This window comes from Heterodontus francisci, chromosome 41, assembly GCF_036365525.1.
Source record: "Heterodontus francisci isolate sHetFra1 chromosome 41, sHetFra1.hap1, whole genome shotgun sequence".
Lineage (NCBI taxonomy): Eukaryota > Metazoa > Chordata > Chondrichthyes > Heterodontiformes > Heterodontidae > Heterodontus > Heterodontus francisci.
Window position 1 is genome coordinate 31,781,963 of NC_090411.1, and position 21,316 is coordinate 31,803,278.

The following is a 21,316-nucleotide window of genomic DNA, read 5'->3' on the forward strand; positions in this document are numbered from 1 at the left end:
AGACCAAGAGTTTAGGCACCTGCTTTCTCCTCCTGTAACTTAGTGTCACTTTCAGTAATGCTCTGAAGCTTCTTGCAATGGTTTTACAATGTTAAAGGTGATCACCAATGTACAATAATGTGTATTAAAGCATTTCTACAATTGATGTTAACCCTTCAACATGTCACCCTGAATAGCCAAAAGAAAACTCAAGAACTTTCAAATGGGAAATGATGGAGCTCTTGTACAGCCCAGTATAATTTCTATCCAACAGAAGCCACATGTTAATCTGAAAAAGGGAACCAAAGGAGGCAAAATCCAGTCCAACATTGAGCAGTTTATTTATAGTTAACATTACACTCCAGATCAAGACCAGGCCCCAACTCTGTTAAGGCACTCCTGTTGTGCCAGCAATAATGGTTTCAATCTTTGTACAATTAAATTCACAGGAGCATTAAATACAGCAAGCTTGAACCCTGCAGTCAGTTCAGTCACTCTCCCCCAGAGTGAGCTTGTCAAACAGGTACACTCCCATGCCATTGTCAGGGGCTCCCAGTCTCTTCAGGTTGGTGATGTGATCTCCAAGCTTCTTGATCATCTTCACTTGCTCATCCAAGTAGTGAGTCTCCAGGAAGTCACACAACTGAAAAAAAAAGGGGAAAATGGGTTATGTCCAGCAGATCAAGGAATACGAGCTGCCCTCAAGGGTTCAATTTTATTCCTCTGGCACCACAGGATAATTAAGTGATGCAACAGAGAGCAATGGGATTATGCATCATAAAGTTCACCTACTGTGTGGCAGGGGAAAAAAAAAAGGATTAAATCCCACAATCACTGGGATCCATGTACTGTGGACATTGAGTACATCAGCCTCACAGCCCTCCTCAACTGTCCCTTTCCAAAATACCAAAGATAGACATCAACACAAAACTATTGCAAATGGAAATCCTCTGAACAGGCTCAAGGACTGCAAGGTTCCATGAACTCCAACTTAGCCAATAGCCCACATTAAAGAACTTACATGAGGGTCAGTGTTGCCAGTGGAGAGTTTGTGCAGATCCAGCAGACTCTGGTTCACATCCTTCTCCATCTGCAGAGCTCTCTGCATTGCCTCCAGACCATTGCTCCACTCATCCTGCTCTGGCTTCTGAAGAGGAAAGTCAGACAGTTCACTTACAATGGATTAAAACAAAAACACAAGTATAAAAAAGGTAAACAATTGGGGCGGGCAGAAAAAGGGGCAAAAAAAAAAAACAAGTCCATGTTACGAAGAACCAATGTGTTCAAATATAGAATTATTGCATTAACCCATCACAACCATGGATTCAAATGGGAACCAATTCTATCTAAAGGGTTCCAGACAGGAGGCCATACATTCATTAAACCCAACCTTGATGTCCTCCAAGATGATTCGGCCTCCACGTTTATTCTGGAATTTCAGCAGTTTCTCAGCATGCTCCTGTTCCTCATGTGACTGCTCCTTGAAGAACTCAGCAAAGTGACACAGGGCAACATCATCCCGGTCAAAGTAATAGGACTGTGGAGAGAATTTGAAGCATAGAATTAATGCTAGATCCTGATCTCACTGTTAGTTCACTAGCAAAGAATTCAATTCATTTCATTATCATTGAACATGCTTAATAGCCCCACCTCCTTTCTCTACAGAAAGGGAACCAGCAAATTAAAAGAAAGTTTGGGAATACATTTCATGTCAAGTCAAACAACCTTAATGCTGGATAAGTGGAACCTCCTACTTTCCACCATTCAGATGGGATGTTAAAGCAAGGCTCCCATTTGTCCTCTTGGGATAGGACATAACAGCACTATTTCAAACAGAGCAAGTTCTCCCCAGGGTCCAGGCCAATATTTATCCCTCAGCCAAAACCACCAAGAGATAATCTGATCACCTCACTTGGCAAGACCCCATTGTGCACAAAATGGCTGTTTTGTTTCAATATTAGAATGATAACACTGATTAAAACAAAAAGTACTTCATTGGCTGCAAAGTACTTTGAAACATCAAGGTAGCAAAAGACATTAGAAATTAATATTGATCCATACTAAACTAAATATTGGGCATGGAACAAGAGAAATCTCTAATGCCAGTAGTTTTACACAATATAGTTCAACAGTAAACAAGATTTCAACCCCAGGATTCTCAGTAGTTCTTATCCACACAAACAGGAAAACAAACTAGTGAGAACCAACCAACATTTCACCAACTACAATCACCCCATTGTTGACATTTGCCAAAATTCACAAACACTTGACCAGGTTTGTGCACATCAGTTACAAACACAGGCAGCAGCTGAGCTTGTTTCATATATTAAACTTCAATAGAGAGCAGCTGCTACAAGGAACAGTCCATTAACTTATCATCCCCTTGTATTACACACTTCAAAACATTCACTTCCCAAAAGGTTTCTTCTCCCAGCACAGAAAGTCAAGAGAACTAAAGCTTTAAACAGTGAACTGGAGAAATTCCCACTTTTCAGATGCAGTGACAAGGAATACAAGACTCACCATGGACAAGTAAACATAGGAGGAATAGAGCTCCAAGTTGATCTGCTTGTTAACAGCATCCTCACAGTCCTTGTGGTAGTTCTGACAAACTTGAGAAGCCATCTTCACTATCTCTATACGCTATTATCTGAAACTAAACCTTTCTCTTACAAGCTCTTGTATTTATATTCTTGGTCAGACTGCATTCAAACAGGGAATGACATCACCAATGATTGACAATCCCTGATAGCCAGTCAGGAATCTTCCATAAATCCAGGCACCAATAAACAAAGGAGAGGAGTTGTGGGGAAGGGGGGGTGATGCCCAGAGCCAATCAGAGCTTTGAAATAGAAGCAGGTTTGAGAGATTAGTCTCGATGATATCACTACTTCTGGGTTCCTTGAGCTTCTTCAAATCTGAAAATGTCTTGTTGTTTAACGCTCTCATTTGAGTTAAATGATAATGTGTTACTTTCACTGAGGTGGCTTTTCATAATCGGGCCCAGTTTGTTACTTGCAAGGAACTGTGGAGCTGATACAATATTGAAAGCAATCAAGTCGTCTTGAGTGAATTTGCAAACCAACTATTGGACAGAGAAATGGAAATGAGAGAATGAGAGGGAGTGAACATTACTGAATACAGTGTCACCCACAGATCATCTTCAGCTGCTTCATCAATGATCTTCCCTCCATCATAAATTGAGAAGTGGGGGTATTCACTGATGATTGCACAGTGTTCAGTACCATTCGCAACTCCTCAGATACTGAAACTCACAGTGTCGACAAGCAGCAAGACCTGGACAACATTCAGGATTGAGCTGATAATTGGCAAGTAACATTCACAGGTGCCAGGCAATGACAATCCAACACGAGAAAACCTAACCATCTCCTCTTGACATTCAACGGTACTATCATCACTGAATGTTCCACCATCAACATCCTGGAGATTACCGTTGAAGAGAAACTTGCCTGAACCAGCCATATAAATACCGTAACTACAAAAGTGGGTCAGATGCTGGGTATTCTGTGGCGAGTAATTCTCCTTCTGACTCCCACAAGCCTGTCAACCAACTACAAGGCACGAGTCAGGAGTGTGACTCCACTTGCCTGGATGAGCGCAGCTCCAACAATACTCAAGAAACTTAATACCATCCAGGACAAAGCAGCCCCATTGATTGGTACCCCATCCACCACTGTAAATATTCACTCTGTCCACACGGTGGCAGCAGTGTGTACCATTTATAAGATGCACTGAAGCTCCTTGCACAGCAGCTTCGAAACACGCGACCCCGACCGCCGAGAAGGATAAAGGCAGCAGATACATGGGAACAGCACCTGCAAGTTCCCCTCCAAGTCACACACCATCCTGCCTTGGAACTAGATCACTGTTTCTTCACTGTCGCTGGGTTAAAATCCTGAAACTCCATCCCTAACAGCACTGTGGGTGTACCTCACACGGACTGCAGAGGTTCAAGAAGGTGGCTCACCAGCACCTTCTCAAGGGCAATTAGGAATGAGTAACAAATGCTGGCCTTGCCAGCGACATCCACAACCCATGAAAGAAAAAAATAAGCCCCGTCTCCATTTGCTGCAGTGTGTTTTGGGGCAGGCTCGATGGGCCAGCTGTCTTTTCCTGCCCATTAATTCTGTATATTAGATGAGTCCTTTTATGGTTAACTTTCCATGAGGCTAAAGAATATTTGAATCAGATTAAAATGATGATACTCTGACTTATAGTAGGTTTATACAGCACAGAAGGAGGCCAATCAGCCCACCGTGCCTGTGCTGGCTCATTGAAACAGCTATCCAATCAGTCGCATTGGCTTGGACTTTCCCCATGGCCCTGCAATTTAGTTCCTTTTCGAGTATATATCCAACTTCCTCTTCAAAGTTATTATTGAATCTGTTTCCAGCACCCTTTCAGACAGTGCATTCCAGATCATATCAGCTCGCTGCTTAAAAGTAATTCTCATCTCTCCCCTTTGGTTCTTTTGTCTCACATTGGTGTTTGTCTGAGATCCAATGTGTTGACATCTGGTTTCATTGCAAAAGTGGTTGAGTCCTGGATTAGGTGATGAGATGTGTTGTCTTGGATTAAATCTGTGTTTTAGATGGCAGGACAAAATCACAAATGTGGCAGTCCTCTCAAAGGCAGAGCTCCCAAATGTGTTGGCACCAATTAAACAGAGGCAGCTTTGGTGGATCGGACATGTCTGCAGGATGGAAGATGGTCACATACCCAAGGTCTGGTGAGATAGCCAGAGGCAGATCAGTGGGGCAGCCAAAGCTCCACTTCAAGGATGCTTGTAAGCATGATATGAAGACCCTAAAGGTCGAATATCACACCTGGGAGGCACCAGCTGGCACAAGAGGGAAATGGTGACACATCCAGTGGACTGGCATGCACTACCATGCCAACAAATGGCCAGAGTAGATTGACACAGGTGCCAATTCCAAAAACAACTTAGCATCACTTGGTAACTTCAGGTGCAGCACTTGTGGCAGAATGTGCCAATCAAGGATTGCCCTTCACAACCATCAGCAAAGGTGCACCAAGAGAAGACACCCCAACGATAGGGATCAAGCCAGGGACTGGGACTGACAGCATAGCTCTGTGGAGCGGATATGGACTCAATGGGCTCCTTCTGTACTGTAAATGACTAAATGGTTTGTTCACTTCATGTCCATCATCTTTCATAGATGGAAGGATGCCAACATGTAGTTTAAGCTTCATGCATTTAATGAAATATGTTCACTGCTTCCAGCAGCATTAGATTAGGGTACATTTCCACACACTCTCCTCTGACTGCACCACCTTATCCAAGCTTTGTTGGAAGAAGATTAGATAAACCTATTCACTAGAGAGTTGCTGTAAGGTTTTCAGAACCAAGTCCACACTTCCTCCCTCCTGAAAGGAGTGAAATTATGGCAGTTTGGGTTAATTTTCAAGTCATGTAATTGTAATCCATCTCAATATTTGGAATTCAGGGAGCTCCGACTTTAAATACAACAGCCATAACAGGAAGACTGAAGCAGCAGTTTTGAATTTGAGTGAGCAAGAGCATGTGTATTCCACCATCAGAACTCAGACTAGTAGCTTATTAAATACCAGAACTGCTCATTCCTAGGGCAGAGACCGGGACTGAAATAGTACAACATTAACTCATTCCAAAGCATCCTTTTCCATTTTAAAAGGAGTTGCAGTTAATATTTGTGTATTTAGGCATTAGTGAAATTTGTCAGTGATGCAGAGAATATTCAGCACCAGTGGGAAGAGTTCTTTGTACTTAAGCTTCTAGTGTTCTCTCAAACCTCTTCCAATCACTCCTTTTAAGAAAGGAAAAAACACCCACTTCTTTGACTAAGCTTTTGGTTACTTGTCTTCTCTCCTTGTATCTCAATGTCATATTCTATTTAACAGTCTTGTTAAGCATTATGGAATGCTTTACAATGTTAAAAGATGTAAGAGCAAGCAGATATCTACTTTCAACAGTAATTGAATGTAATAAAAAGGAAATTGCATGCCTAAAAATCAAGTGTTATTCCAGATGGGAAAATTAAATAACCTTCAGCTGAACCTCATGATGAAGCTGTTCTATAGCCCAGTGGAATTCCTGTCTGATGCAAACCACATTATGTTAATTCAGAATTAACAAATTAAACAATTCCTTAAAGAGACAAAATCCAGTCCAATATTGAGCAGTTTATTTACAATTAACATTACACTCCCACAAGAGCCTCAACTCATTGTACAAAGACAACTCTCTAAAGAACAGAGGGGAATCTTCTTACACCATTACAGTAACAGGAATACCAAACACAATAAACTGACTGCAGTGACTGACTCAGTCACTCTCCTCCAGCGTGTGCTTGTCAAACAGGTACTCTCCCATGCCATTGTCAGGGGCTCCCAGTCTCTTCAGGTTGGTGATGTGATCTCCAAGCTTCTTGATCATCTTCACTTGCTCATCCAAGTAGTGAGTCTCCAGGAAGTCACACAACTGAGTGGGTGGAAGGGGAAAAAAAAACAGCTAGTTATGTCCAGCAGCAGATACCAAGCAATGAGCTTTGCCTTTGGATTTTAATTCAAAGTCAATTGGTACAGCACAGGAGGCCATTTGGCCAGTCATGTGTACTGGCTCTCCAAAAGAGCCATTTACCTGGAGCCACTCCCCTGCCTGTAGCCTAGCACATTCTTCCTTTTGGAAGAAAAATCAATTCCCTCCATTAAACCTACCTCCACCACAGGTAGTGGATTTCAGATTCCAACCACTTGGTGTGATATTTTTCACATCACTATTGCTTCTTACCAGAAATCTGCTCCCTCTTAGACTGGGGAATAGTCAAGAGGTGCAGAGTTTGATGTAAAAATTGTTCCGATGCACAGCAATTGCTATTCAGTAGCTGCTTAAGCCACAGGATCACTTGACTAGTCAATGTTTACAGTAGACTAACCTCCCTGCCCTCCACCTAAACACCACCACCCCCACTCCCAGAAGAAACCTCAACACAAAGCTATTGACAATGGAGATCTTCTGAACAGGAAAGGTTTTAACCACCTCCACTTAATCCAATCACCTGCATTCAGAACTTACATGAGGGTCAGTGTTGCCAGTGGAGAGTTTGTGCAGATCCAGCAGACTCTGGTTCACATCCTTCTCCATCTGCAGAGCTCTCTGCATTGCCTCCAGACCATTGCTCCACTCATCCTGCTCTGGCTTCTGAAGAGGAAAAAAAGTCAGACAGTTCACTTACAATGGATTAAAACAAAAACACATGAGAAAGCATAAAAAAGGTTAACAATTGTGGTTGGTGGGTGAAAAAAAGCCAAGAAGTCCATGTTACTAAGAACCAAGTGTGTTCAAATATAGAATTATTGCATTAAACCATCACAACCATGGATTCAAATGGGAACCAATTCTATCTAAAGGGATAGAGACAGGAGGTGACTCATTGAATCCAACCTTGATGTCCTCCAAGATGATTCGGCCTCCACGTTTATTCTGGAATTTCAGCAGTTTCTCAGCGTGCTCCCGTTCCTCATGTGACTGCTCCTTGAAGAACTCAGCAAAGTGACGCAGGGCAATATCATCCCGGTCAAAGTAATAGGACTGAGGAGAGAATTTAAACCGCTTCATGCTAGATCTAGATCATAATATAGAATTCAAGATCAATTACCCCTATTTCCTCAGTTAGGGAGGTCTCAAACTTTGAGAATATGGAACAATGTTAACTAGCAACAAATTCAATTTACTATTTTTGAATGCTCAAGGAGGGGGATGTTATCCAAAGGAAGGAAGATTCAAATGACAAGATTTTTGGATTACACATCAACTCCAGTCAAACTCATCTCTCTATTTCCAGGTATTCACAGGATAGGATAGTCACCCCACCCACATCAGCTGGATGTAAAACATAACACTCCAAAAAAAAAAAGAAAGTTCTCTCCTGTGTCCTGCCAACATTTCTCAACTATAATTCACTAAACTGGATAATCTAACTGCTGTCTCATTGTCGAGAGAACTTCTGCACAGAAACTGGCTGCAGCATTTCCTACATCAGTGTTTACGCTACAGAGCAGCATTTCATTGATTGTACAGTATTTGGACATCCTGGGGCAATGAAAAGTGTCAAGGTGATATTTAAAAAGAGAATACATCATTCCATTGAGACTAAACATTTTTCTGGAGAAAAAAAAAATCAGGCTTATGGTCAGTTACAAACTCAAGTAGTAACTAAACTAGTTTCACACATTAAGCCTCAATAGAGAGCAGCTGCTACAAGCAGCAGTCCATTAACTCACAAGGACCCCCCTGTATTACACACTTGCAGCACTCTGTTCAAAGAATTGCCATCCCCCTCTTTCCCCCCACAACAGCTTTTTAGAGGAAAGAGAAACTTTGTTTAAAGCTAGTTAACTACACAAGAGAAATTACAACTTTTCAGAATGCAGTGACAAGGAATACAAAACTCACCATGGACAGGTAAACATAGGAGGAATAGAGCTCCAGGTTAATCTGCTTGTTAACAGCATCCTCACAGTCCTTGTGGTAGTTCTGACACACTTGAGAAGCCATCTTCACTTTTACTATACACTATTACTGCTCACTACCACCTAAAACACTCTACAACTTACACTTACCTTTTCTAATACAATCTCCTGTATTTATACCACTGGCACAGCCTGATTTCAAACAGGAAATGACATCACCAACGATGATTGACATCCCTGATAGCCAGTCAGGAATCTCCCATGAATCCAGGTACCAATTAACAAAGGGGAGGGGCTATTAGGGAGGGGCTGAGACCCAGAGGCAATCAGAGCTTTGAAGTACAGGCAGATTTGGAAACTTAGTCTCGATGATGTCACTGCTTTTGTTCTCTATCTGTTCTATCAAACCCTTTCATCACTTTGAAGATCTCTGTTCAGTCACCTCTTAACCTTCTCTGTTCCGTGGAGAACAGTCTTAACTTTTGCAACTTCTCCTCACAGCTGAAGTCCCCCATCCCTGGTAAATTTCTGGTAAACCTCCTTTGCACCCTTCCTGAAGATTCCTTGACACTCTATAAATCTGACAATACCTCGTGGTTTAACATTCCAGCATCACAACTTCAAATTAAATGATAATTTGCTACTTTTGCTCAAGTAGCTTTTTATAATCTGACCAAGTTTACTACTTGTAAGGATCTGTGTAAAAATAATTCTCCTCATCTCCCCCATTGGTTCTTTTGCCTCAAGTTTGTGTTCCTCTGAGATCTAAAGCTGTGACATCTGGTTTCATTGCAGAAGTGGTTTAGTCTTGAATTAGGTGATGAGATGTGTTGCCTTGGATTAAATCTCTGTTTTAGATAAACCAAATCGGGTGGCAGTGAGTCACATCTGGAGCCAGCAGTCACGCTAAAGGCACGAGCCTCTCAGGAGAGATGCCACCAACGGGCACAGTTGACCCACCTGACCTGAAAATGTATCCGGGTATTTACACCTGTTCTGGTCAAAAAGGATCAAAGATGCAGTGAATGTCCTGCAGTCGCAAAGGGTTTTGAACAAACTGATGGACATCACATGGTCACTCAATGGCCACCCAGGTGGATAGCAAAAATTTTGATCAAGGCCTGTGTTACTGGTTCTGAGGGAACTATTGATGTATCCTTTCCACAGAACCTCTTTGAATTCAGTGTTGTTACAGAACGTGGGGGCAGGGGTGTGGGAGGGTGGTGGTGGGTGTTGAGAGAGAGGGTGTTGTGTGGGTGATTTCCACTTTGCACCTCTCACCTGACTGTGGACAGTGTTTTTTTAAAAAAGAAATTTCATTTTCTTCCCTGAGTATTTTAGAGGTCAAATAAACAAACAGATTTTCTCATAGGATTAAAAGATAAATGATTTATTAAACAATATCTGGATTAAATCAGTTTTAGATGGGCCAGACAGGGTGGCAGTGATTCATATCTGGAGCAACCAATCACACTACAGGTACAACCTTCTCAAGACAGATGCCACCAATGGGCACAGTTGACCCACCTGAACAGAAAATGTATCCGGGTATTTACACCTGTTCTGGTCAAAAAGGATCCGAGATGCAGTGAATGTCCTGCAGTCGCAAAGGGTTTTGACTAAAAACCGATGGACACCACGTGGTCACTCAATGGCCACCCGAGACTTTGATTAAGGCCTGTGGTTACTGGTTTTGTGGAAACTATTGATTGATCCTTTCCACAGGACCACTTTGAATTATCACAGTAGCTGTAGGAAGTAGAAATGTTGATTACAAAAAGCTTAAGGTGACAAGAAGTATCCTTTGGCATTTGTGAATTTTCATAAATAGTAATGGCCAAATAAAGTAACAGGAAACTTTTGATTGTCTGAAGACTACAATTTCATTGCACTTAATGCAATTCTCAATTAAGTTCCTAAAGTTAACTTGTAAACTTTAGATAATTACAGTTGCAACATCATTTGATTCTATCTATAGGGATGAAGGAGACAATTGGAGATCCAGTAGGATTTGGAAAGGATGATTCTTATTTGGTATGTAATGTACAATGTGTCTAAATTCAAATTGATACAATAGTGAAGGAGCTGCTAATAGTCACTTTATAAATTGGTGCAGGAAAAAAATAGCTATTTAGCTCTTTACTACCTTTGCTTCATGCATTTACTGAAATCCAATTGAATTCTTCTAGAAGGATTGAATCTAAGTGAGTGCCCCACCATCCCTCCAGCTTCAACTACAAACCCTTTTTAAAAAATAATCTGAAGGATATATTGTTCAGTAGAAGAAACAAGTGCAGGACTTTCAGAACCAAAGTTCAATCCTTTCCCAATAAGGAATCCATACTTTCTCCACCCCTCCCCCAACTCCTAATAGTCCAGTGCAATTATGGTATTTCAGATTTATTGTCCACATCAGCCAACTGTAATTCTATTTAGTACTGGTGTTTAGGGAAACCAACACGACAAACGCTGAATGGCCTTTTTGCCCACAAAGCTCATCAGGAAATCTGAATGTAATTTTGTTAAGAGCCACCCTAGCTCTCCCACAGTGAAAAACAAACTCAGTGGGATTGGTAGATCCTGAAGCAGTGCTGGCCAAGGCCAATATTAACCTTAAATAGTATTGAGCATGGGATGGAAATAGTGGGACATTACATCACGCAGCATCATTTGTAATTTAAGCCAACAGTTGCAGCAGCTGATATTTCATGGATTGAAGGTCAGATGTCATTAAAGCAGAGTGACTGATCACCAGTGGTAGTATTCACTTAGGCTCCAAACTCTGGAGTTCCATCCCTAAAATGTTATTGCATTCTAGAACAATTCTCACCCATCTCTTTGGCTAAGAGTTTGGGCACCTGCCTTCTCTCCTTATGTGGCAGAGTGTCACTTCTGTTTGAAGAGTGCTCCAAGGGAGCATTACTAACATTAAAAAAAAGGTGCTATATAAACACATTGTATTAGAATGTCTTACATATGGCTGCAGTAGTCATTGCAGTTACCAATTACAACTCAGTACACAATTGAGCAAAGACTTTCAACATGTGACCCTGAACATTGCAATCAGAATTACTCATAAATGGGAAGGGAGTAAACAAAGGTCATAGGGTTGACTGGTAATAAAAGCTATTGCACAGGCCAGGTGTAATTTGAAAGAAAAACCACTGGATACTGAAAAGACAACAGAAAATGCTGGAAATACTCAGGTCAGGAGCTGTGGAGAAAGACATTCCAGATCTATTTATCAGATAAACCTAATGAGATGCTGCTTAACTAGTTTAATTCTTTTTATCCAAAGTAAACTATTGAAATCTGCAAAATACAAGCCAATTGAGGCAAAACCCAGTCCAATATGGAGCAGTTTATTTACAGTTAACATTGCACTACACACTAGGACACCAGGTCTCAATTCCACAATTGTAGAAAAAATGAGCACTAAACACAGCAAGCTTGAACCCTGCAGTCAGTTCAATCACTCTCCCCCAGGGTGAGCTTGTCAAACAGGTACACTCCCATGCCATTGTCAGGGGCTCCCAGTCTCTTCAGGTTGGTGATGTGATCTCCAAGCTTCTTGATCATCTTCACTTGCTCATCCAAGTAGTGAGTCTCCAGGAAGTCACACAGCTGCCAAGAGAGGGAAATCAGTTACATCCAGCTTTATACAAGGATCTCTCCCTCAAGGTTACAATTTCAATCTTCTTGTTAGATATAGTCAAGTGATGCAATTGAGTGTAATGGCATTACTATATCATTAAAGTTAATATACTGCACAATAGGTGATCAGATCCCAGAATCTGTGGGCAGCGCAGTGGTTAGCACCACAGCCTCACAGCTCCAGGGACCTGGGTTCAATTTGGAGTACTGCCTGTGCAGAGTTTGCAAGTTCTCCGTGATCAGGTGGGTTTTCGCCAGGTGCTCCGGTTTCCTCCCACAGCCAAAGACTTGCAGGTGATAGGTAAATTGGCTGTTGTAAATTGCCCCTAGTGTAGGTAGGTGGTAGGGAATATGGGATTACTGTAGGGTTAGTATAAATGGGTGGTTGTTGGTCAGCAGACTCAGTGGGCTGAAGAGCCTGTTTCAGTGCTATAACTCTAAATTAAATAAATCACCTTCACACACTGACTTGTCAATGTCCACAGTAGACCAACCTCCCAGTCCTCACTTTTCTGTCCCTTGCCTAAACACAACAAACCCAGTGGGCAGAGAGATGCTCTGAATAGATTCAAGGTTCTGGAACTCCATCTTAGCCAAAAAGAGCTTACATGAGGGTCAGTGTTGCCAGTGGAGAGTTTGTGCAGATCCAGCAGACTCTGGTTCACATCCTTCTCCATCTGCAGAGCTCTCTGCATTGCCTCCAGACCATTGCTCCACTCATCCTGCGCTGGCTTCTGAAGAGGAAAGTCAGACAATTCACTTACAAATGAATTAAAAAACCACCATGAGAAAGTACAAGTAATAGGGGTAAAAAGCAACAAGTCCATGTTACGAGGAAACAAAATCTTCAAATATAGAATTAGTGCATCAAACCACCACAACTGTGGAATTAAATGGGAACCAATTCAAATAGAAGGGTTCCAGACAGGAGGCCAATCATTTATTAAATCCAACCTTGATGTCCTCCAAGATGATTCGGCCTCCACGTTTATTCTGGAATTTCAGCAGTTTCTCAGCGTGCTCCCGTTCCTCATGTGACTGCTCCTTGAAGAACTCAGCAAAGTGACGCAGGGCAACATCATCCCGGTCAAAGTAATAGGACTGAGGAGAGAATTTAAACAGCTTCATGCTAGATCTAGACAATAATATAGAATTCAAGATCATTTACTACATTTCCCCAGTTAATGAGCTCTCAATCTTTGAAAATGGATACTATGTTAACTAGCAAAATTCAATTTATTAGTTTTGAAGGTTCAAGAGGGGAAGTTATCCAAAGGAAGAATGAAGGATTCAATGACCAAGGATAGAAACACAATTGAAATTACATTTCATCACTGGTCAAACTAATCTCCAAGCTGTCCCTCCTCCTATTTCCAGGTTTACACATGAGGATGTGTCAACCCAAGGTCCCATCAGCTGGATGGGAAACATCACAACACTACTTCAAAGAACATGGAAACTCTCTCTCCAGTGTCCTGCCATCATTCCTCAACTAAATATCACTAAACCAGTTAGTTCTATTACTATCCCATTGAGGGAGCTTTTTGTACACAAACTGGCTACTGCATTTCCTATAGTAAAACAGGATTTACACTAGAAAAACTGCATTTCATTGACTATAAAGTACTCAGGACAACTGGAGGCAGTAAAGGGTGTCCCATTGATTTTTTTTTAAAGCAGGAGAATAAGCTATTCCATTGAAACTGAATATTTTCTTAATCTAAAGATCAGGTTTGTGCTCAGTTACAAACCCAGGTAGTAACAGCTAGTTTCACACTAATCAATAGAGAGCAGCTGCTACAAGGAGCAGTCCATTAACTCACAAGGACCACCCCTCCCCAATCCATATGATACATTTGCAGCACTCACTGTTCAAAGAATCTCCACTGCTCCTCTCCCCACCCATCCCCCAACTTTTCAGAGGATAGAAGAGATAAACATTGTTTAAAACTGGTTAAGAAGTGACTGAAAGAAATTCCCACTTTTCCAAATGCAGTGACAAGGAATACAAGACTCACCATGGACAGGTAAACATAGGAGGAATAGAGCTCCAGGTTGATCTGCTTGTTAACAGCATCCTCACAGTCCTTGTGGTAGTTCTGACGCACTTGGGAAGCCATCTTAGTTATTACTATATACTATTACTACTCAATATCACCTAGTAAATTCCAGCAATGACCCTTTCTGCCACAATCTCCTGTATTTATACCACTGGGACAGCCTGATTTCAAACAGGGAATGACATCACCAATGATGATTGACATCCCTGATAACCAGTCAGGAATTTCCCATGAATCCAGGCACCAATTAACAAAGGGAAAGGGCTATTAGGGAGGGGGTGAGACCCAGAGCCAATCAGAGCTTTGACATGCAGGCAGATTTGGGAGCTTAGTCATGATGATGTCACTGCTTTTGGATTACAGAGTCAAAGAAGATTACAGAGTCAAAGAAACTTACAGCACAGAAGGAGGCCATTCGGCCCTTTGTGACTGTGCTAGTTTTTCGAAGGCGCAGTTATGCTTAATGCCACATCCCTGACTTTTGTCCATACCCCATTACATTTCTGATCCTCAGGCACCTGTCCAACTCCCATTACACTTATTTATGGAAACGGCTTCCAGCACCTTTCAGGTCAAGCATCCCAGATCCCGAGAACTTTCTCAATGAAAGATTTCTCACCTCCTCTCCAGATTCTTTGCCAATGATTTTGAATCTATGACCTCTGGTTATTGGTCCATTTGCCAGAGAGAATGATAGCTCTCTATCTGTTCTGTCAAACCCTGTCATCACTTTGAAGACCTATGTTCAGTCACCTCTTAACCTTCTCTGTTCCGTGGAGAACAGTCTTAACTTTTGCAACTTCTCCTCATAGCTGAAGTCCCTCATCCCTGGTAAATTTCTGGTAAACCTTCTCTGCACCCTTTGAAATGATTTATGACTTTAATCACTTATAGGGACTAAACCAAATCGGGCATACATCCCTATGAATCTCCTTTAAGTTCAAACTAGACAAATTCCTATAGACACTTATTTGGGTCCAAAGAATTGAACTAGTTTTCCCTCAAAGAAAGAAAACTAACAGAGAATATTACCATCTTTCGGATAGCCTATTTTTTAATAGTTATGGCTAAGTCATAAATATCCCAGATATTATAAGGGTCTGGGAAACCCTCTTTAATACATATCTTTCCACTTAAAGAGACACAGAGAGGCTTTTCTTGTAGTTGAATACAGAATACTACATGAGACGATTTATTAACTTTTAAATATTTATTAAAGAATTTACCATGCAATACACTTTCAAGTGGATAAGTATATCACATTATCAAATATTACGAAGAGATGTAACACATAATCTTATTTCTAACATAGAATCCAAAAGTTTAACTTTGCTAATATTACAGCAAAATATCTTAGAATATCCATCAAAATTTAAAGCCAACTTTTACCTTAAATTCCCCCAGTAAGCCATGGAGTGAGAAGTATTGATGAGGATTCAACATTTCTAATTTTTGCTTCAGAAAGTCTCCAGTTTATACTGTTTCTAAGGTATCATCTGACCTTTTAACATTTAGGTGTTACTTTTCTGTGTGTTTTCCTTGCTATTGAAATCCATATTTGACATCTCCACTTAATGTTTTGCTGGAATTCCCCTGCTCTTAAAGTTGTGAGCATTTATCTGGTCAAAATATTTATAATTGTGTTTACTTGACCTCTTGTTCCTGTAAGTACTATTCCATTTATTGTTTTATTATCTATAATTGTATTTTATATGGTACCTTGTAACAACCTTTTGAGCCGATCTGTCTACATCAGCAACCAAGACTATCAATTAAGTCTATTGCTACCTCTTACTGATGTCACACACAATATTTCAATGTGTGTTTATCCTCCAAGTCCTTGGCAACAGAGACACTGAAATGGATTTCCCAACTTAAAAGTTGTTTCTGGTTCACATTCTATTGCGACAGGGACCTTGAAAGACCTTGAAATTTCTAACTCTACCTTCTTAAAGGGAAATATCAATGAGTCATGAAAACTGACCATTTATTCAATCTTTAATTCTAAAAGGTATAACATTTTAACTATATCTAAATTCTACCTAATTAAGCCTATTATACCTACATTCCATCACACCTTCCTAAAGGTTCCTTGACATTCCTCAAATCTGAAAGTGTTTCGTGGTTTAATGTTGTAGCATCTCAATTTCAAATTAAATGATAATTTGCTATTTTTGCTAAAGTAGCTTTTTATAATCTGACCAAGTTTACTATTTGCATGATCTGTGTAAAAATAATTCTCATCTCTCCCTCTGGTTCTTTTGCCTCACGGTGTTCCTCTGCAATCTAAAACATTGACATCTGGTTTCATTGCAGAAGTGGTTCAGTCCTGGATTAGCTGATGAGATGTGTTTCCTTGGATTAAATCTGTTTTAGATGGGCCAGACAGGGTGGCAGTGATTCACATCCAGAGCCAACAATCACACTACAGACACAAGTCTCTCAGGACAGATGCCACCAATGGGCACAGTTGACCCACCTGAACAGAAAAAGTTTCCAGGTGTTTACACCTGTTCTGGTCAAAAAGGATCCAAGATGCAGTGAATGTCCTATGGCCACAAAGGTTTTTGACCAAACTAATGGACATTCCATGGTCACCCCGGTGGATAATAGAGAGTTTGATTAAGACCTGTGTTTCTGGTTCTGAGGGAACTATTGATTGATCCTTTCCACATGACAACTTTGAATTCAGCGTCACTACCTGTAGGGACTAGGAATGTTGATCAGTAGAAAAAGCTCAAGGTGATAAGAAACATCCTTTGCTGTTCGTGAATTTTCACACTAGCAAAGATCAAATAAGGTTACTGGAAGCTTCTTTAAGAAATGGAAAGACTTTAACATGGAATGACTGAAGACTGGAATTTCATTAGGAACTTAAGAACTGCAGTGAAGATAAAGTTAAATCTGGGCTAAGTACAGTTGCAGCATGAACATTTGAATCCATCGATGGGCTGAAGGAAATAAATGGAGACCTATTAGGATTTGGAATGGATAATTTTTATTTAGTATGAAATGTACAATGGGACTAAGCACAAATTTATATAGAGCAGTTCAAGCATTAAGTTTATAAATTGAAGGACAGGAAAATATTGAGCAGAGAAATAGCTCAGTTTAATTTGCTTCATGCAGTTCATGAAATATATTCATTCCTTCCAGAATGAGGAGATTGGAGTAGAGCACCAGATATTCCTCTGCCTTTCATACCATACCCAGTTTCTTGGATTACGCCAGAATGTGCAAGACTTTCTAAAGTCAGTCATCTCTAAAAACAAATCCATATTTTTTTTTCCTCCTTCACAGGCCCCTGCCAAACACTTCAAAGGCCAGTAAAATTATGGCATTTCCAATTGATTTCCTAGTCATGCAGTTGTAATTCCCTTTTGTACATTATGGGAAATCAAGTTCCTATGGCTTTTTTGCCCACAGAGCTTACCAGGTAGTCCAGAGTTATAAATTTGGCCATGAGAACTACCCTAGGTATATTTTACATACTGAATTCTGACTGGATTGGTAGAAGCTTTCTTGTTACTGGGACTGCTCAGGCCAGGACAGATACTATCCTTAAATAGGATTGATCAAGATTGAAATGATGGAATATTAAGTCACTGCTAAAATATGAAAGAATGTTTTCCAAACAGCTGCAGCAGCACAAGAGCAGGAGCATGCACCAGTGGTGACATTCACTTGGTTTTAATCAGCCTCGGCCCCAAGCTCTGGAGTTCCCTCCCTAAAAGGAATCTGCCTTTTAAAACAATCCTCAACACCTCTATGGCTAAGCTGTGGCATCAGCCTTCTCAGAGGGTGTCACTATTGTCTGTGAATGCTTCAGTTAACCATCATGCAATGCTGAAGGTATTATATAAACCATTATTGTATTACATTTCTTCATCTAAATTACAATTACTAATCACCCTTCACTGTGATCCTGAATACACAAAAAGCAAAGAATTATCACAAATTGAAAAGGATTTCAATTTCAGAGGACATGATAAAGCTGTTACACAGCCTAGTGTAATTTTTGTTCAATGCAAGAATGTTTGTTAAAAAAAATGAACCAAACAAGGAGGCAAAACTCAGTCCAATATGGAGAAGTTTATTTAGTTAACATTACACATCATGAGATGAGGTCTCCAGGTCATTAGCCATCATTCCCTACAATGACCAGGAAGGGAAGGGGGTGACTTACACACAACCTTAGTACTAAACAGCTTTGATCCCTGCAGTCAGTTCAGTCACTCTTCCCCCAGTGTGTGCTTATCAAACAGGTACTCTCCCATGCCATTGTCAGGGGCTCCCAGTCTCTTCAGGTTGGTGATGTGATCTCCAAGCTTCTTGATCATCTTCACTTGCTCATCCAAGTAGTGAGTCTCCAGGAAGTCACAAAGCTGAGTGGACAGGAGAAAAAAAAAAGTATATAGTTATGACCAGCAGCAGATACCAAGGAATGTCTGACTTTTGCTCAGAATTTGGATTTTAAAATCCTCTGACTAGTTGATAGTCAAGAGGCACAATTAATTTTGATGTAAAATTTGTCCTGATGCACAGGAATTGCTGTATAATAGTTGCCCATATTCACAGTAAGTCAACCTCTTTGCCCCCCTACTCAACCCCTTAGGGAACCCAAGTGAGACACCCCAACACAACAGCATTTAGAATGGAGATCTGAACAGGAACAAGGTTCCACCAGCTCCACTTTATCCAAAAGCCCACATTAACAACTTACATGAGGGTCAGTGTTGCCAGTGGAGAGTTTGTGCAGATCCAGCAGACTCTGGTTCACATCCTTCTCCATCTGCAGAGCTCTCTGCATTGCCTCCAGACCATTGCTCCACTCATCCTGCTCTGGCTTCTGAAGAGGAAAGTCAGACAGTTCACTTACAATGGATTAAAGAAAAATACATCAGAAAGTACAAGGAAAACAGGTGTGAAAAAAAACAAAGAGATCCATGTTAACAGGACCTAATTACTCCATGGTTAATAACTATTCTTGACCAATCAGAACCAATTGTTTTAAAAAGAAAAGTATTCTTGATTTAATCAATCAGTCATTCCCATGGGATCCAAACAGGAGGCAACGCCTGCATTAAACCCAACCTTGATGTCCTCAAAGATGATTCGGCCTCCACGTTTATTCTGGAATTTCATCAGTTTCTCAGCGTGCTCCCGTTCCTCATGTGACTGCTCCTTGAAGAACTCAGCAAAGTGACGCAGGGCAACATCATCCCGGTCAAAGTAATAGGACTGTGAAGAGAATTTAAACAGCTTCATGTTGAATTCTATATTAATGATCTAGATCCAAGATCAAACACTATTCATTTATCTTGAACATGTTCAAGAGCTCAAAAAGAAACACTAAAAAAAGGTTGGATTACATCTCATGAAGCAAAATTAATACTGCTGGATTAACATTACTCCTTATTCCCCCATCATTCAGATATGTTAAACCAAGGCCCTCATGTTTTCAGAATTTAAAAAGCGGTCAACATTCCTCCCTCAGCATCACTAAAACCAATGATCATATCACTGTGTAAGAGCTTGCAATGCACACATTGCATTTGACCATGACTACACTTCAAAAAGGGTTTATGATCAATAAATTACATTACCTTTCACTATCTTGGGATTGGCTACTCAGGAACTACATGATCTTCCCATGTTAAGCTAATACTTAGGTCATGAAAAGAGAAAATGCTTCATTCTAGTGGCTTTACTCTACAATATGGCCCAAGATTCTAGTTACCCTGCACAAGGCAACAGCAGCAGGATTCTCAGTGCTTCACTTTCAACTAAAAAAGGCAATTAAATTGGTGAGGACTGGTTACCATTTCACCAACTAGTCACCTCATTGAGACTAAACTTTGGGCAATATCAGTAAACACTTGACCTGGTTTGTGCTCATCACTTATAAAGTCAGGCAGCAGCTGAGCTAGTTTCATATATTAAATCTCAGAGCAGGTGCTAAAAGGAGCAGTCCATTAACTCAATATCACCTTGAGTTACATACTGGAAGCATTTACTGCCCAAAAATACTTTCCATTCCATCTATCAATTTTTTTTGCCCAATGCTCGATTTGCAAATTCACTCAAGGTAGCTCAATTGCTTTGAATTCTGTAGTAGCTCCACAATTCTTTGCAAGTTACACACTTGGCCAGATTATGAAAAGCCACTTCAAATGAAAGGAAGTCACAAAAAACAGTTTAAAAGCCATTTCATTAAACTACAGAAATTCCAACTTTTCAGAATACAGTAACAAGGAATACAAGGCTCACCATAGACAGGTAAACATAGGAGGAATAGAGCTCCAGGTTAATCTGCTTGTTAACAGCATCCTCACAGTCCTTGTGGTAGTTCTGACACACTTGGGAAGCCATCCTCACTATTTCTGTGCACTAATAACTGCTCACTACTTCCTACAAATTTCCAAAACTTATACTACCTAACACAAGCTCTTGTATTTATACCACTGGGTCAGCCTGCATTCAAGCAGGAAATGACATCACCAATGATAATTGCAACCCCTGACAGCCAGTCAGGAATCTTGCATGAATCCAGGCACAGATTAACAGAGGAGAGGGGGTGTGGGGGAGGGGATGGGACCAAGAGCCAATCAGAACCTTGGAATACCAGAAGGTTTTGGGAGATTAGTTTTGATGATGTCACTGCTTTTGAGTTCCTTGACCTTCTTCAAATCAGAAAATGTCTCGTTGTTTAAAGTTCTCATTTGAATTAACTGGACGGCGCAGTGGTTAGCACCGGAGCCTCACAGCTCCAGGGACCCGGGTTCAATTCTGGGTACTGCCTGTGCGGAGTTTGCAAGTTCTCCCTGTGACTGCGTGGGTTTTCGCAGGGTGCTCCGGTTTCCTCCCACCACCAAAGACTTGCAGGTGATAGGTAAATTGGCCATTGTAAATTTCCCCTAGTGTAGGTAGGTGGTAGGGAATATGGGATTACTGTAGGGTTAGTATAAATGGGTGGTTCTTGGTCGGCACAGACCCGGTGGGCCGAAGGGCCTGTTTCAGTGCTGTATCTCTAAATATAAATAATTTGTTACTTTCATTGAAGTGGCTCTTCATAAACTGACCAAGTTTGTAACTTGAAGGGAACTATGGAGCTGATACAATAATCAAAG

At 40.8% G+C, this 21,316-nt stretch overlaps 3 protein-coding genes across 3 annotated transcripts; all 3 read right to left on the bottom strand.

The window, feature by feature from the left end:
- Positions 1-466: 466 nt before the first annotated feature.
- LOC137353558 (ferritin heavy chain B-like) lies at positions 467-2,604 on the bottom strand. Its single transcript, XM_068019925.1, has 4 exons — positions 2,503-2,604; positions 1,370-1,516; positions 1,001-1,126; positions 467-622 (listed from the first exon to the last, which is right to left on the bottom strand). The coding sequence occupies exons 1-4, from the start codon at positions 2,602-2,604 to the stop codon at positions 467-469; spliced, it is 531 nt and encodes a 176-aa protein (XP_067876026.1).
- A 3,721-nt stretch (positions 2,605-6,325) lies between these two features.
- On the bottom strand, positions 6,326-14,246 carry LOC137353559 (uncharacterized). Its single transcript, XM_068019926.1, has 8 exons — positions 14,145-14,246; positions 13,081-13,227; positions 12,735-12,860; positions 11,949-12,096; positions 8,456-8,562; positions 7,445-7,591; positions 7,076-7,201; positions 6,326-6,481 (listed from the first exon to the last, which is right to left on the bottom strand). The coding sequence occupies exons 1-8, from the start codon at positions 14,244-14,246 to the stop codon at positions 6,326-6,328; spliced, it is 1,059 nt and encodes a 352-aa protein (XP_067876027.1).
- Positions 14,247-18,418: 4,172 nt separating this feature from the next.
- LOC137353560 (ferritin heavy chain B-like) lies at positions 18,419-20,558 on the bottom strand. The gene is made up of 4 exons (XM_068019927.1): positions 20,457-20,558; positions 19,281-19,427; positions 18,910-19,035; positions 18,419-18,571 (listed from the first exon to the last, which is right to left on the bottom strand). The coding sequence occupies exons 1-4, from the start codon at positions 20,556-20,558 to the stop codon at positions 18,419-18,421; spliced, it is 528 nt and encodes a 175-aa protein (XP_067876028.1).
- Between the last annotated feature and the right edge of the window lie 758 nt (positions 20,559-21,316).